This window comes from Ictidomys tridecemlineatus, chromosome 3, assembly GCF_052094955.1.
Source record: "Ictidomys tridecemlineatus isolate mIctTri1 chromosome 3, mIctTri1.hap1, whole genome shotgun sequence".
In the NCBI taxonomy this organism is placed as follows: Eukaryota; Metazoa; Chordata; class Mammalia; order Rodentia; family Sciuridae; genus Ictidomys; species Ictidomys tridecemlineatus.
In genome coordinates, this window is record NC_135479.1 from 140,800,571 (window position 1) to 140,817,478 (window position 16,908).

The window sequence follows — 16,908 nt, forward strand, 5'->3', positions numbered from 1 at the left end:
TCCCAAGTGATTCCAAGGTGCAACCAGAAAAGGACAGTGCTCGGCTGAAAGATAAACTTGGGCAGGGAGGGGGCAAGGCCCGATGTATTTGTCTCTGTTTCCTAATACACTTTTGGTGCCTAGAAGGTGCCTGAGCTCAGGCCAAGGGAAGTAAATTGTGGGATCAGGAAGTGATTTAACAAAGGCAAAGGAATCAGAGTCAAGAAGGGGACATTAACCTCTTAGTATAGGTGAAAGGAGGGATTTCTCAAAGAATCCTTAAGTGAGGGGTATCTGCCAACTGTGGCCATGTCCTCCTAGGACCAAGAACAAACTGTGCCTTCACCCTATTGCCCAAGTCAGAGCTCCCTGGAGCTGCTGAAGGGACCAGCTCACATGCCCCCAAGCAATTCAGTTTCTAAAACCTTACTGGGGCATCAGGAGGAGCTGCTTGCTGCCAGCCACTCCCACGAAAACCTAGCTAGAGTAAGAGCCAAATAAACCAAGAGATTACAAAACCCTGAGGTCACTGTGGGCTACTCTCAAATGAAGCACCACTGAGTCCTGGGTTCTGATGCCCTCTGGTGGACACCTAGAGTTAAGATTGGAAACCAAACAAACTGGTGGGTAGATAGATCCTCAGGATTTGTTACATGCCCTCCTGCATGCTAACATTCAGTTAACTACCAGATATTTCCATGTGGTCACACCAGTCCAAGGACATAGCAACAGAAGTCAAACTTGAATCCAGCCATCTCTCCCCTATTTCCCTGGCTCTCTCGTTTGCCCTGAAATCACACTCAAGTTCTTGGCAGCCTGTTTCATCCATCTCCTCTTTCAGCACTGAACACAAGTCCCAAATACTCAGGCTTCCATTCTCCTGCCTCACCTCCTCTCAGCTACCACACTTGAATCCAAGACTAGCTTTGCATTCAAGTTCTCACTCAAATGGTAATTAAGCACCTTTGAAATGCCAGACACCTAACCATGAATTGACTTATATATAAGCTGGAACAGATCCTTCCATCAGCAGCCTATTTCTCAGATGTGATCCCTTCGCTGGGAGATTGTAAGGATTAGACAAGATAATGCTATAATATTTACCCTCGAATGGTGTTACTACTATAAGCATTCTTTAGATGGCCTTGCTGATTTCAGTCTCTGTGTTTTCCTTGGTAATTCTCCATTAATCTTCCTAAAACATCGACTTCTTCATGTCACTCCCTTACTCAAGAATTATAATTGCTCCCTAATTGCCCCCTGGTGTTCTGAAAATAACAGCAGTCCCACAGGGGTTGATTCATCATGGGGAAAAAGGGGGCCGGGTCCTGAAGGGCTAAGCCAAAAATAGAGATCAAGATAAGACTGTGGATTAGAAGGAAATCTTTTTCCAGAAGACAAGGCAATCAGTATGTCAGAAATCAGGGAAGCAGGTGTAAGAGCAGATACAAGTCCTTATCAGTGAGGATGTGACCATCTAACTTCTTCCCCCCCGCCCCCCCAGGGCTGAGGCCCTAACTCAGGGCCCTGTGCATGCTAGGCAAGCACTCTGCCTCTGAGCTAAATCCCCAACCCCATGACCATCTAACTTCTGCAGTGGGCTTATCCCTAATAAAAAGGCAAGTTCCTAGAACATAATTTTAGCTGTCCAAATGTCTCAGTATCAACAGCCTCAAAGAGGGTAATCAGGTGATTAGACCAAGAGGAACACTGGCTGGAGAAACATAGGATACCTGCACAAGTTTCTGAAGAATGCCTGCAAGGTAAACACAGATTAATATGGTCTCACCAAGCTGGGTGCCTGTAATCCCAGTGACTCAGGAGGCTAAGGCAGGAGGATCATACGTTCAAATCCAGTCTTAGCAATTTAGTGAGGCCCTAAACAACTCAGTGAGACCCTGTCTCTAATAAAATTCTAAAAAGTGCTGGATTTTGGCTTGGTGGTTAAATGTCCCTGGGTTCAATCTCCAGTATCCAAAAAAAAAAAAAAAAAATTATGTGTGTGTGTATATACACACACACACACACACACACACACACACACACACACACACTCTCACCAGTAGCTCTTGTGTTATTGGAATGCAAAGAAAAGATCATAATGGTACCTAAAAGGACAGATTGAATCTGGGTTTGAAGGAGGAAACATATATTCTCAGTGGGAGAGGGATTCTATATTATAGTTGGACGATCTTAGTGAACATCAGGCCTTAATGTAGCAGTGAAGAAATTAAGGTTCTTAGAGCTATAGCAGGATACTCAGGGACACCCAGCAATTTAAGAGCTGGGCGTGTTGGTACACACCTGTAATCCCAGCAGCTTGGGAGGTTGAGACAGGAGGATTGTGAGTTCAAAGCCAGCCTCAGCAATGGTGAAGCACTAAGCAATTCAGTGAGACCCTGTCTCTAAATAAAATACAAAAATAGAGCTGGGGATGTGGCTCAGTGGTTGAATGCCCCTGAGTTCAATCCCTGGTACCAAAAAAAAAAAAAAAGAAAGAAAGAAAGAAAAAAAGAGAGATCAGTGACTAAACTTGAACTAGATTCCCTATGGCCCAAGATACAAATCCAGGGCTCCTACTCTTCCTTTCTGACTCAATTCCCTAATACATACCCAGCATGCCAATGCTGATCAGAAAAAAACAAAATATTTTATTGAATCCTGAAGGTTTGGGCTGGGGATGTGGCTCAAGCGGTAGCGCGCTCGCCTGGTATGCGTGCGGCCCGGGTTCGATCCTCAGCACCACATACAAAGATGTTGTGTCCGCCGAGAACTAAAAAATAAATATTAAAAATTCTCTCTCTCTCTTTCACTCTCTCTTAAAAAAAAAAAGATCTTAAGAGAACTAATCATCAGTATGTTTTTTTAAAAAAAAAGAATCCTGAAGGTTTAGAGATTGTATATGGCCCAGTCTCTAATTTGCTTGGTTAAAGGTGATGAAACAGTACGTTAAGAGGTTAGTTAGGGGACCAGCTGGATGTGAAGGAAAGCTGGAACCAAGTAGTGGCCCAAGAATGGGGAAGACCAGTAGGCTTCCTGTTAACTTCTAACACATACAGGGACAAGCATGCACACAATGTTTTCTTGAATTCTAGTAGCACATGTGAGTGTCAAATACAAGCTGAGCTGTCCATGATCTTGATGTTAGCTGGGGATCAAACCTTGTGCATACTAGGCAAGCATTTTGTCACCGAGCCATACCCCCAGCCCTTTGAGAGTATTTCAGTTTGTCAATTACCTTGTGATTTGGCTTATGGTATTTTTTTCCATGTAGCTATAATTTGCCTGAAGTTGATCAACCTTTTCTCAGATGGCACTTGCACCCAATCACTAAGCCACATCTCTAGCTAACCCTGTTTTGTATTTTATTTAGAGATACTCTCACTGAGTTGCTTAGTGCCTCGCTGTTGCTGAGACTGGCTTTGAACTCACAATCCACCTCAGCCTCTCAAGCCGCTGGATTCGGTGGGTTTTTGTTGTTTTGTCCTGCTTTGAAAGTCCTTCCCAGTTCCTATATTTTCTTCTGGAATGTTTATAATTTCATTTTTAATTTGTATGGGATTTACTTTGATGTGGGAATACAAATAGGAACACAACTTATTAGCTCTGCTGTTTTAGGGCTCAAAACACTTTTAACCTACACAGAGGGGAGATATCACCATGATTGCTAGAAACCAGAAGCCACACTGAAATTCATATATTGTTAGAGAAAAAAAGAGAGGTTAACTCAAATGGAATTAGACCAGATTAAATGCAGGATATGTGGATTGGTGGAAAGTTTTATCAAGAACTCTTAGATCTGAAATCTTCCATGTCTACAAAACACAAAAGACTTACCATCCAAAGAGGTAGAAATGGAGAAGTCCTTGGTGGGAGGGAAGTACCCTATCCAAAGCATTGAATGATAGTCAGCAGACTGAATGGTCATGCCCAAGAGGCTCTCTCCTGGGAGTCAGAATGCTAGGAAACAGGCTTCTAACTCCCTAAAATAAAGTATCCTCCATAAATTCTTCCCTAAAGAACAGACCTACAGATACTAATATGACAGTGAAATGTCAGGGTCCCCACTAGTCACTATACTGAAAGGTCCTTCAGGTGACAAATGCCACCTTGAATATACAGCTTTACTGTCTCACTCTAATTAAAAGACCCCAGCTGAACTTGGTGGTATATACTTGTAATCCCACTCACTCACCCAGGAGGCTTAGGCAAAGTTCAAAGCCAGCCTCAACAACTTAGTGAGGCCCTAAGCAATTTACCAAAATCCTATCTTCTCTCATGTACATCTTAAAAACAAACCCCCCCAAATAGCAATTACTTCAAAAGATTACATTCAATATAGAATTAATGTTTGATGGAATAGTCTTTCAAAGACATACAAGATCTTTAACATGTGTTCCACCTAGATAAGACCCATAGACATGGGAACTAGGACAATAACTGTGTCCATCTAAACAGTCACAAATCAAAATTGAAATGGAAGAGTTCGTCGCCAGCCTCAGCAATATGAGGTGCTAAGCAACTCAGTGAGATCCTGTCTCTAAATAAAATACCAAAATAGGGCTGGGGATGTGGCTCAGTGGTTGAATACCCCAGAGTTCAATCCCTGGTACCAAAAAATAAAAAAAATTAAAAAAGATAAATAATTCAATTGAATAAAGAGAGGAAATATAACAATAGTTAGTTTTATAGCTTTTGAATAAATAGTTGGTATAATAGCTAAAGCCAAATTTTCTATAGTAGAAAGACACCAGATTATATTTAAAAGCTGAAAAATAAATAGCCATTGTAAGTACATGATGAAACAGGTAAGTAAATGCCAAAGAAAACTGCCAGGAGTTGAAAACTAGGGCCTAAAACAACTAGGTTTGGTACTATTTTTTGTTAAGTACTATTTGGGTTTATATTTATTATTGTTTAAATATTTTTAGCCTATGTCTCCTAGACTTGGGGGATGCAGGAACTTTGACCTCAACACCTAACTGAAATGGAATGGCCAACCAAGGAAAAGGCCTCAGGAGGAACCCTGTCAAAAGGAGTCACTTGGGGCTGGGGATGTGGCTCAAGCGGTAGTGCGCTTGCCTGGCATGCGTGCGACCTGGGTTCGATGCTCAGCACCACATACAAAGATGTTGTGTCTGCCGAAAACCAAAAAAAATAAATATTAAAAAAAAAGGAGTCATTTTATTTAGTTGTCTTGGATAATGCCTGTGCAAGAGTTCCAGAAGGCTTTTTGAAGCATGGGAGAAAAACCTTGCCTGCATCAGGGCACCATAGTCAGGGGCTTCCAGCAAGGAAATATCTGAAGAACATGCAAATGTCACCCATGAAAGACCACTGGCATTTAGACATCTCTCACATTCATACAAAACACGCAGTCCTACACCAGTTAAGATGGTTTTTTTGTTGTTTTGTTTTCTTGGTGTTGGGGATCAAATTGAGGGCCTAATGTTAGGCTAGGTCTCTACCACTGAGCCACACTCCAGGGCAAGAGCTTTTTGTCCTTTCTTTCTCTGAATCTATGTAGCTAGAGAGAGCTAGATAAATAACAAGAGTAATTACCCCATCAAAAAAAAAAAAAAAAAAAAAAAAAAAAAAAGCTCCAGTAACATCATGGGCAAAAGACTCAAGGTTTATTATTGTAACAGATTTTAAAACTTAAATAAGTCCACCAGAGACTCAGGAGGCTGAGGCAGGAGGATCACAAGGTCAAAGCCAGGCTCAGCAAATCAGTGAGGCCCTCAGCAACTCAGTTGAGACCCTGTCTCTAAATAAAAAGAGCTGGGATGTGGCTCAGAGGTTAAGTGCCCCTGGGTTCAATTGCTTGTACCAAAAAAATAAAGAAAGAAAGAAAAAAAGAAAACCTATAAAATAAGCTGGGCTTGGGGGCACACACCTATTAATTCCAGATACTCAGAAGGCTGAGGCAGAAAGATCTCAAGTTAAAGGCCAGCCTAGGAAACTTGGTGAGACCTATCTCAAAATATCAAATAAAGGACTGGGGACTTAAATAGAAGAGCAATTGCCTAGCATTCCTAAGGTCCTGGGTTAGATTTTTGTAACTGCATGCCTAGAAAAGCTGTGGGATTTAAGATACTGTAAGGGCAAGGAAGGCAATTACAGAATGTCCAACACCGAGATAGAACCTGATATAAATTGTGGACTTGGGGTGATAATGATGTGGCTATGTAGATTCATCAATTCTAAGAAATGTACCGCTCCAGTGTGAGATGTTAGTGGGGAAGGATGTGCCAGTGGCCAAGACTAGGGGGTATATGCAAACTCTGTACTTTCTGCTCAATATTATTGCAAAACAAAGTGTTCTTTAAAAGTCTATTTTTTAAAATGTCAGTTCATTTTTAAAAATAGACTTTTAAAAATGTTGTAGCTAAGTGATAGAGCACTTACCTCTCATGCATGAGGCACTGGGTTCGATCCTCAGCACCACATAAAAACAATATTTACAACTAAAAAAATATTTACAAAAAAAGTGACAGTCTCAGTGTTCAAGCATTTTATTTAATCAGATAAATCTCCACATTGTTGCATATACCAACTTGTATACAATATAAGGGCATGTCTTTTGTTTACAAAGCTGAGCAGTAGGCTGACATGTCTAAAATTTCAAGAACATTCAAAGAGCAAACACAGAAAAGGTCATGCAAGTTCTAGAATAGTGAGTGGATCATGACAGAGCTCACTCAATTTACCCTTTACCTTTCTAATGCACATATCTTTAAGCAGGAAAAAAAAAAAAAACAAAAACAAAAAACCCCTAAGACCAACAGGCTGCTATTGTCAATAGTCAGACACACATTTCAATCAGGGATGTTGAACCTCTTACCATTTGCTGGCCTGTTTGGAAAGAACTTAACCCTAATCATAGAAAAGGGTTAGTTTATTTGAAGAGACTTACTGTGGTAGAATGTATGCCCTTTATCCATATAATGCCTTGAAGTCACTGAGCTTTCATTAAAGTATGAATGCACAATACCCAAACTAGGCATCCCAGCTATGACCTTTCATTTAGCTACACTAAATGTCCCAGATAAAACACTGTGAAGATTAAAGATACCGTGAGTAGCGAAACAGTTCAACTGTAAAATAATCTAGGTCTACCATAATTTGGTAAGTGACACTAAGTTTAAGAACCTTAAAAGACCCTATGGACTTTTTCTCAGGTGACAGTTTTGAACTATCTTATGACACATTTGACTTTCAGGTTTATAATGATGGCTAACTAGAAAATAGACTTTTTACTCATGCAATCTCAAACTTACTTGTTCATATCTAGATAATTTATAACCCACCATACTAATGGGTATGTAGACATGATCAAAAAGATTCTTTTTGCAAGCTTTGCCTCACCACACCCTTGACTCCTCCCAACCCCAAATCTATGATCCCCTAGCTTTAAGCCATAAGATCAATTCTGAACTCAAACTTGCTTGAATTAAGTTTATAGGATATAACATGCAAATCAGGGGCTAAAGTTATATTCATTTGTCAACAGCAAACATTATAAATGTATGCTACTACCCCACTAAACAGAAGTCCTGGAGAAACCACAAAGATAACAAAACACCCATATTAAATTAAAAAATGTTCTTGAAGTAATAATTTTATTTCACAGCAGTTCAATTTACCACCAAATGCTTAATGACCACAAAATGTTTCTGCAACTAAACTAAGAGTTATAGGGAATTGGGAATATATGTTAGATACTAACTATCTTCAAGCTTTGAAGATGTCATTGCATGAAGAAAATTATGGGAAACACTGTTCCCGATAATTATGTACACCCTTAGTGTAACATATGGAGATCACTGTCTCCGATATAGACACTGTGGTAGGCAAAAACTACCTTGTTCTTTATACATTATGGAAGACACTGCTCCCGATAATGTGAGTTAGGTTTGTGATAAAGGTACTGGAAATTTTGCAAAATTGAATTTAATTAAGTTACACCCTGCATAAATTGAGCTGTAAAATTTTGTATCTATGAATACTACCACAGCCTTTAAATAATATTTATTTATAAACTGGTCACAATTCACTGCATTTAGCAGAAATATCATTTTTATCTGGTAAGCTAAAGAAAAGTTTTGATTAGCAACCTCTAATTCAATTTAATCTTTTTCCAATACTTAGCATCGTAATTTTATTTGGCTTGCGGCTATTTTCTAACATCCTCAAGTATTGACCATGAGTGCAAAACTTCCAGTATCTGTTGGGTTTTATTAGCAGATGCTGCTTTTATTCAAAAAAAACGACAGTATAACTGTCATAATTATGGAAGGCACTGCTTCCGATAATTATCTTCTATAAAAAAAACACCATTTATAGTGAACTCTGTCACTGATAAATAAACAATAAATATCTCAGTGCCAAAACGATAGAAAGCTTTCCCAAAAGATTAACACTTTGACCAAAAAATTGGTGGTGTGTTCTTTTAAAAGTCTGACAAACTGAGTCTGAAATTAAATGCCTAAAACTGATTCTCTTTCAGAATACTTTGGAAGAAACAAAAACAACAAAGAAGGAAACAAAGGCTATGGGGCAGGGAGCAGAGGTCAGATGAAAAGAAAATGTACTATAAGTCTTTGGCTTCTGGTCTTCTCTTTTCTTGAACAATATTAACACATTAAGGCCTTACTCCTGAAATAAACAGTTGAACCTCATTTTATCCAACTAAAGGATCCCTATTTCAGATTTCATTAGTAAGAAAACAAGTCTTCTGAAAGTCAACTGTTTTGTTCAGGGATGCAGAAACCAACTAAATCCTTATGGAAGGGCATATCTCATTTGGAGAATATGATCCTATAATCTAGCATATCTTAGCATCAAATGAAAGTGAAGGATCACACCAAGATACCATTTCCAGCCTTCACTAGATATTACCTTCTTCCTTCCACTTCAAAAGATACCAGCTCAGCTGGGTACAGTGGTGCATGACTATACTCCCAGCAACCTGGGAAGCTGAGGCAGGAGGATGGCAAATTTGAGGCCAGCCATGTCAACTTTGAGATCCTGTTGCAAATAAAAAAAGGTGCCTCAGTGGACCACAGCTGGGTTCAACCCCCAGTACAGAGGGGTGGGGGTGGGGGTGAATAAAGAAAAGACACCAGCTCATGTCAGCTCCTGTCCTTGGGATTTAGAACAGTTCATGTAACTGGTTCTGACATTTTCCTAATTAGGATGCAAAGAGGCAGTTATCTTTACAAAGCACTTAACATTCTAGAGATAATCAGAGAAAATACTCTGTCATGAACTTTTTTGGTGGTTACTCACTTTAACTTGAAATGCAGGTTCCTACCCTGTATTAAAAGCTGCCACCTAAAGACATCTAGTAGCATCGAGATGACTGGGTAGAATTTTAACATTAGGTTTTGTAGTCCTACTTGAAAATTTAGCATAACCAGCACAAGTCAAACCAAACTACCCTGATGTTCTTACGTAAGTTATGGGTATCATGTTTAAAACTCATTGTCAATATTCCAAACATCACCAGATAGAGCATTTGCTACTCCTTGAATAGTCCAAGTAGTTAGAGCCAACTGGTTTCTAAACAGAGTTTCATTAAAAGCACCGTTATTTTTCTGACGTAGTTTCAAGTTCTCTAGTAAAGCTGACACCGTATGAGAGCCAGAGCCCCAGAAGATGTGCCGGAAAGGAGAATCTCTTGGAGATACATAGGGTGAAAGAAAGTGATACTCCACCTATGAAAATAAAACAGGGCAACTTACACAGTGCTATGACTGCAGAGAGAGAACACTATTGTTGAGAACTATTGTTCTCCCACTTCAAATGTTAGATTCTCCTGATTTTGAGAACTTTGAGACCCAAGCCACTAACCTTCTAAAGTTAAAATTCTAAAGCAAACTGTCCATTCCTCTGTTAAAGTGAACTAACTATATTGAGATTTTGGGGTACAAGCAGATATCCTCTGTTCCTTCCAAGCAGACTAGGATAAAACAGTTACGGTCTGACTTAGGCAACAATTGATCTGTTTTTTCAGATCCTAGGGATAAACTCACAGCCTGGTGCATGCTAAGCATTCTAACTCTACAAGTGAACTAAATCTGTAGCCCCCAAAGTGTTTATAAAGTACTAAAAAGAGGGGACGGGACATGATGGCTGTGATTCAGCCACTTGGGGAGGCTGAGGCCTAAGCAACTCAGGGAGTTGCTCTAATAAAATATAAAAAAGGGCTGAGGATACGGTCACTGTTGAGTGCCTCTGGATTCAATCCCTGGTACCCATGACCCCTCAAAAAAGAGGTCTTAAAAAAAAAAAAAAAAACCTTCAAAGTCAAATATTTCTTGTATTGCTGGGTTATATGTGTTGATTTTAGATTTAGTTAAAATCTGCCTTCAATTCTAAATAAGCTAAGGACTCTAGGTTCCCAGATTTACTCTACTTTTTGCAAATGAAAATTTAACAAGCAAAATTTTACACACTTCATTAGTCATCGTGAAATATGCCTGTAATCCCAATGACATGGGAGGCCTAGGCAGGAGGATCGAAAAGTTGAGGTCAACCTCAGCAACTGAGTGAGAGTGTCTCAAAACAAAAATTTTAAAAATGGCTGAGGGGGCTGGAATTGTGGCTCAGTGGTAGATCGCTCGCCTAGCACAGGCGGGACCCAGGTTCCATCCTCCTCAACACATAAAAAAGTAAAAAATAAATATTAAAAAAAAAAAAAAACAACATAGGCATCAGCCAATTTTCAATTAAAAATAAAATAAAAATGCTAGGAATGCAGCTCAGTGGTTGAGCACCCCTGGGTTTGATCACTAGTCCCAAAAAATAAATATTTAAAAATTACACATCTAGTTCCTCTTTTTTTGTTTTAATACTAGGGATTTAACCCAGGAGTGCTCTACCACTGAGTTATATCCCCAGCCATTTTTAATTTGGGATTGTGATCCTCAGCTTCCCAAGTAAGTACCTGGAATTACAGGAGTGCACTATTACTAAGAAGTTTACTTACTTTCATGATACGATCATTGATTTCTCTCATGACAAATCTGTTTGTTTTCTCAGCATTATGGAAATCTGTTGTCAGTCTGGAAGTAGCACGGAAATAGTCTCCACGAGCAGAATACAGCCACTGTAGACTCAGGCCCATCTCCTGTCAAGGAAAGACATTAAATTCACTATTAGAAGTTGTATTTTCTCAGTATGATTTTATGTATCATTTTAATAATGTAGATGTGGCAACTGAGGAGTAGTTTTGTTTTTTTTTTGAGACATGGCTTTGTTAAAAGTTGCTTAGGGCCTCACTAAATTACTAAGGCTGGCTTCAAACCTGCAATCTTCCTGCTTAGCCTCCCAAGCTGAGCTGAGATTACAAGCATATGCTACCATGCCCAGCAGAAGATAAAAGGAATGACTTGACAGGGAAACTTGGGACTTAGAAAACTAGAAACATCTTGTACCAGAGGCTCTATGAACACAGTAATACATTCATTTTTTTTTAACCCAGCAGCTAGTACAATTATCCATTCTTAATCTCATAAGAAAACCATCCTCATTAAGAAATTCAACATAATTTACTAGAGAAAAATTATAATCCTATGTATTACATTGTTTCCAGTTCAATTTCCCTATGGGGAAAACCACAAGTTGGTTCAATGAACTTCAACATCTAATTATTTCTATCTGGTAAGTCCCATTTTCTGAACAGTTACAATTAGTTTCAAGAAAGCCATAATTATTAAAATTCAGTTATCAGTGAGTTACTTCAATTAAGAACCTTAAATCAGGTCCTCATAACATAAAACCAGTTGGACACTACATTAATAACTATTGGTATGCTCTTTCCATTTGAGCATTGTCCAAAAGGAATACAACCCAAATTCACAACTGAGATCTTCATGTCTTACCTATGTACAGGTTGACTGGGATCAGACACAACAGAACACCACACAGCTCTACATTCTGAAGTATGTGTTGTGTTCTATCCTAAATTTATATCCCAAAGCTTCCTCCTCTTTCAAATGAGTAGAATACTAAAGCAAACTTATACCTCCATTTACTTTATTTTTTATTTATTTATTTTTCTTAAGAAAGAGTGAGAGAGGAGAGAGAGAATTTTTTTTTTTTAAATATTTATTTTTTTAGTTCTCGGCGGACACAACATCTTTGTTGGTATGTGGTGCTGAGGATCCAACCCGGGCCGCACGCATGCCAGGCGAGCGCGCTACTGCTTGAGCCACATCCCCAGCCCTCCATTTACTTTAAAACACTCTTCTTGGGCTGGGGATGTGGCTCAAGCGGTAGCGCGCTTGCCTGGCATGTGTGCGGCCCGGGTTCGATCCTCAGTACCACAATACCAACAAAGACGTTGTGTCCGCCGAGAACTAAAAAATAAATATTAAAAAATTCTCTCTCTCTCTTTCTCCTCTCTCACTCTCTCTTTAAAAAAAAAAAAACACTCTTCGTGTTCAAGTTCAATTCCCAGTATAAAACACACACACACTGGTTGCCAATCATATTACTCCCCAGGAATATAATACTTCAAATTGATGGATACTTTAGCAATAAGAACCTAGTCTCGTGGAAATGTGAATTAGAATAGCCATTATTGGAAAATAGAGGTTCCTCAAAAAATTAAAACTAAAGCTACCATATGATTCAGCAAATCCACTCCTGAGTATATTCCTAAAGGATATGAAATCAGGGTGTCAAAGAGATACCTGTACTCCCATATTTATTGCAGCACATTCATAATAGCCAAGGAATGGAAACAACCTAAGGGTCCATCAACCAATGAATGAACAAAGAAAATGTGGCTGGTACACATAGACAATAGAATATCATTCAGTCATTAAAAAAAAAAAAAAGAATGAAATCCTGTCGTTTATAACAACATGGATAGAACTACAGATCATTTTGTCAAGTGAAAAGCTAGACTCAGAGAGGTAAGGTACAACATGATCTCACTCATTCATATGTGGGTAATCAAAAAGTGGATCTCACAGAAGTTGAGAGTAGAATGGTGGTTACCACAGTCAGGGGAGAAGGGAATGAGGGAGGGATGGGTAAAAGCTCATCGGTGGGTATTAAAAGTATAAAGTTCTGAAAAGGGATTGAACCCATGGCCTTGTGCATGAGAGGCAAGCACTCCACCAACTGAGCTAGATCCCTAGTGCTAAACAGAAAAAAAATGTTTGAGAAGATATGTTTACCCTGATTTTAAAGATTATACAGTATATCAAAACATCACATGGTACTCCATAAATACACATTTTATGCTTTTAGGTATCAGTTAAAAAATTAACTTAAATTTTAATAAAATTTATTTTTAAATAAATTTCAATTAGTGTTTACCTTTATATCTGCTCGGTACTGGTTCAGATCTCTCACAAATGAAAATAGTTTGTTGTTGTACATCTCATAGTCCAGATTCAACTCAATGTCATGGGTAAGTTTAATCATGAACTGACCAGCCACTTCTGCAGCTGTTCGCATCATTTTGTCCAACTGAGGGACTTCTTTAATCAGTACATCATAGGTATCCATATCAGTATTCAAATAAGGATAATTCCCATTCTGGAAAACAAAGGAAGGCTACTATACTTATGGGGGTTATAAGAGTTGGAGCCTCACATTCTAGCTTCACCATCGAGGTAACAGTTACTGCAATTCTTCATTTTAAAAAACATATTTCTTTTAGTTGTACACAATGCCTTTATTTTTATTTATTTTTTTGTGGTGCTGGCAAGCATTCTACCGCTAAACCACAACTCCAGCCCACAATTCTTAATTTTTAATATATTCCCACCCACTTTTATCTCATATCTGCTTCTATAAGAAAATGACATTCTTGCTACTTCCTCTGAATCTATCCTTCTAGAATGACTAATTTCTTCCATCCAGGTCCTATTGAATTCATGTTTTATCATATCACATTCTCTGAACAAATTCTCAGGCCAAATTCCTTGAAGCTATATACTTTGTTCTCTTTGGGAAGCTTGGCCCATATTGATGGGGAAAGAGGAAAAGCATACATGAATTGCACTATAGAAAGTGTTATTCTTGGATTAAAATTTACCTTCTTCCTAATCATGCAGCACTTGGTCCATTCATACATATTACCTTTCTAACAAAATGTTTGATGCTTCTTATACAACTTTAGTAACTATTTCTTATGCCTCAGCTCTACTCCCTGTTATTGTCCTCGGTGAAACTCTTACCGATAATCCTTTGACTTTAATTCATTACTTTCAGACTGTACCTCCTAACCAGAACTTCTAGGCTTTGTCATCTCAAACTACATTTGAAGTTTTAAAAGATCTTCTTAAGATGAATAGGAATCACAAAATCCTTCATTCATAAGACATGACATCCAGTAGACATTATGACCAGCTAATTCAATCCATTTATGTTGTTGCTCTTGCAAAAGGTCAAAAAAATTTCAACCATATATCTCTAAATTCACATCTTTTATCACTCCCTTACTTTATATTTTCTTCCCTCCTAGTCCTAGCTAAAACACCCAATGATTAAAAAGTTCAATTGTAGACTTGGCTTCTACTGAATTGACAATTTGATGACAAATCAACAGCTTCCATCTGACCCCCCAATGCTAATGCTACTCTAGCTACTTCAGTGCAGACGACTCCATCATTCTATTTATTCTGCCTGGCCTTCAGTGCCTTCTAACTGGCTCTTGTGTCAAGCCAATCTTATTTCTGTACAATATGCTCAGTTCAAAGTTCTGCCTACTGACAATCACACCTGTTTAAATTTTCTGCTTTTACCCATAAATCCCTGCTTAAGACATGAGCATTGCTAGACAAAGATCTAGAACTTGGTGCAATATCTGTGCAATCATATATAATTTTTATCAATATCAGTATTGTCTGGCAGAACTTTCTGTTTAATGCAAATATCCATACTGCATTATTCAATATTTAGTTCCTGGCTACTCAATCATTAAAGAAACTAAACTTTGTTAGTAAAACTCATACTTCTTTGAAGAAATTTTAGTAATAAACTCAAATGCTCATTAAGCCGAAATAAGAAGTCCATTTTAAAACTGATAATAAGGGAATATGCAGTAATTACAACTTCTGAAAAATCTGAGCATTCTAGGAAAGTTGGTCTCAAAGTTAATACAAGACTTAACATATAATGCTTTAGAACTCTTCAGACTCACCTCACAAAAACAGAAAGAGACTGCTGGAATTCCGGAATATGCAAGGAAAGGGAAAGCAGCATTATCAAAGGAAAGTTGCTCACTGCCAAGGAAAAGAGAACATGTCTTTAGAAAGTTTCCTAAAAAACAGACTGCTGCCAAGCCACACCTCTAGCCTCGAAATAAATTCTTAAATAGAATATCCCTAAGGATAGCTAAGGTGGCTGCAAGGTTAAGAAGTTTGTAGTAGGTGCTACTGGGTGATTCTGCTTTTCTTTTGGTTTGTTCATTCACTTTTCAACTTACGCTTTGTTAATCCAATTGCTGTCCTGATAGAGAGATAGTCTAGTAAGTGGATGTTTCACCTATAAATAAGAAATTATCATTAGAACTTAACTTTTCTGAACTTATTCAGGCTAGTCACTAAATTATATTCATAATTTATATATTTACATTTACATTAAAAAAAATTTTCTTCAAAGCAGTTAAAACAGCTCAAATTTCTTAAGCTAACCCTATAGATTTATATGTCAGTTCCATTACTTATGATGAGAAAAAAAATGTCTTCCTTATTGACATTTTACAGGTGGCCTGACCACAATTTAAAATGTTCTTATCTAATCTTCTGGATATGCCTATTTTGTTTCTGGTTTCTTCCCTGTACTTTTTTTTTTTTTAATGTATTTGTTAGTTATAGGTGGACACCATGTCTTTATTTTGCTTTATGTGGTGCTGAGAATAGAACCCAGTGTCTCACGCATGCTGGGTGAGCACTCTACCTCTGAGCCACAACCCGAGTCCCTCCTTGTACCACTTTTTATACTGCTAATCTAACCAGCAAACACATCACTGCCTTGAGGCCCTATAATAGAATTTCTAGATTCCAACAGGATCAAGGCCAACATCCAATATCTGACCTTTGTTTTTTCCCAACTCCAGTATATATCCTCTAAATCCATTAAGCAAATATTCTCTTTAACATGTGTTCCTCCCTCATTCAAAATTATAGTCATTTGTCTTTATTCAATGAATATTTCATCTGGAAATATTAAATATTATTAAGCCTTCCTTAGCATTCCAACTTATACACACTGTCCTGTGGGCATCTACAATACAGTTCAGGGTCTCTTGGCATTTTGTTACATATTCCAAAGAAGATTATATTTTGAGATTAGAGCGGTGTGTGTGTGTTACCTTCCTCACCTCACGCAGTTCAACAGGTTAGGAATTAACAAACCAAGAGCATGACTTAAATAATGCTATTATAAAATTTATCCTAAATTCTTATCATTGGTTACTGAAATGGCCTAAATATTTTTCATCTTATATAAACATGACAAAAAAGTTATACATTTTTGTAATTAGATATACACTCACGTCTTGCATTGTTTTCTCAATAAGCCTGTATAAGAGAGGGCTGGCAGAAACTTTGAAGTTGCTGGTACCTGCAAAGAAATTATTTTAACATTGCCCCTTTTCCATTAAGTACATTTCACATTGAGATTTCTACTAAAAAAAATAAGAACAGGAAGAGAGTAACCTACCTATAGCTGTGGTGCTATGTAACAAATAGTAACAAAGTATACAAAAAAAAGTAGTTGAGGAGCCAAGATCTTTGAGAACTCTTAATTGACTCAACTCAGGCTCTTAGTCCTTGACTTTACATACCTATGTAATTTTTTGAGACTTTTTTTAAAAGAGTAATTTCAGGTTCACAGCAAAATTAAGAGGAGGTACAATGATTTCCCATAGATATCCCACACATAATCTCTCCTATAAAACTA

General features: G+C 38.0%; 1 protein-coding gene across 2 annotated transcripts in view; it reads right to left on the reverse strand.

Moving 5' to 3' along the window:
- Positions 1–6,478: 6,478 nt before the first annotated feature.
- Tfrc (transferrin receptor) overlaps positions 6,479–16,908 on the reverse strand; it is a 31,734-nt gene continuing 21,304 nt past the window's right edge. For both annotated transcript variants that reach the window (XM_013365184.4, XM_005340279.5), the window contains exons 14-19: positions 16,502–16,569; positions 15,431–15,489; positions 15,146–15,227; positions 13,315–13,536; positions 10,973–11,113; positions 6,479–9,698 (exon numbers count right to left, since the gene is read on the reverse strand). In XM_013365184.4, the coding sequence (XP_013220638.2) occupies positions 9,456–9,698; positions 10,973–11,113; positions 13,315–13,536; positions 15,146–15,227; positions 15,431–15,489; positions 16,502–16,569 (815 nt within the window). In that variant the 3' untranslated portion in view covers positions 6,479–9,455. The remainder of the gene's footprint in view (positions 9,699–10,972; positions 11,114–13,314; positions 13,537–15,145; positions 15,228–15,430; positions 15,490–16,501; positions 16,570–16,908) is intronic.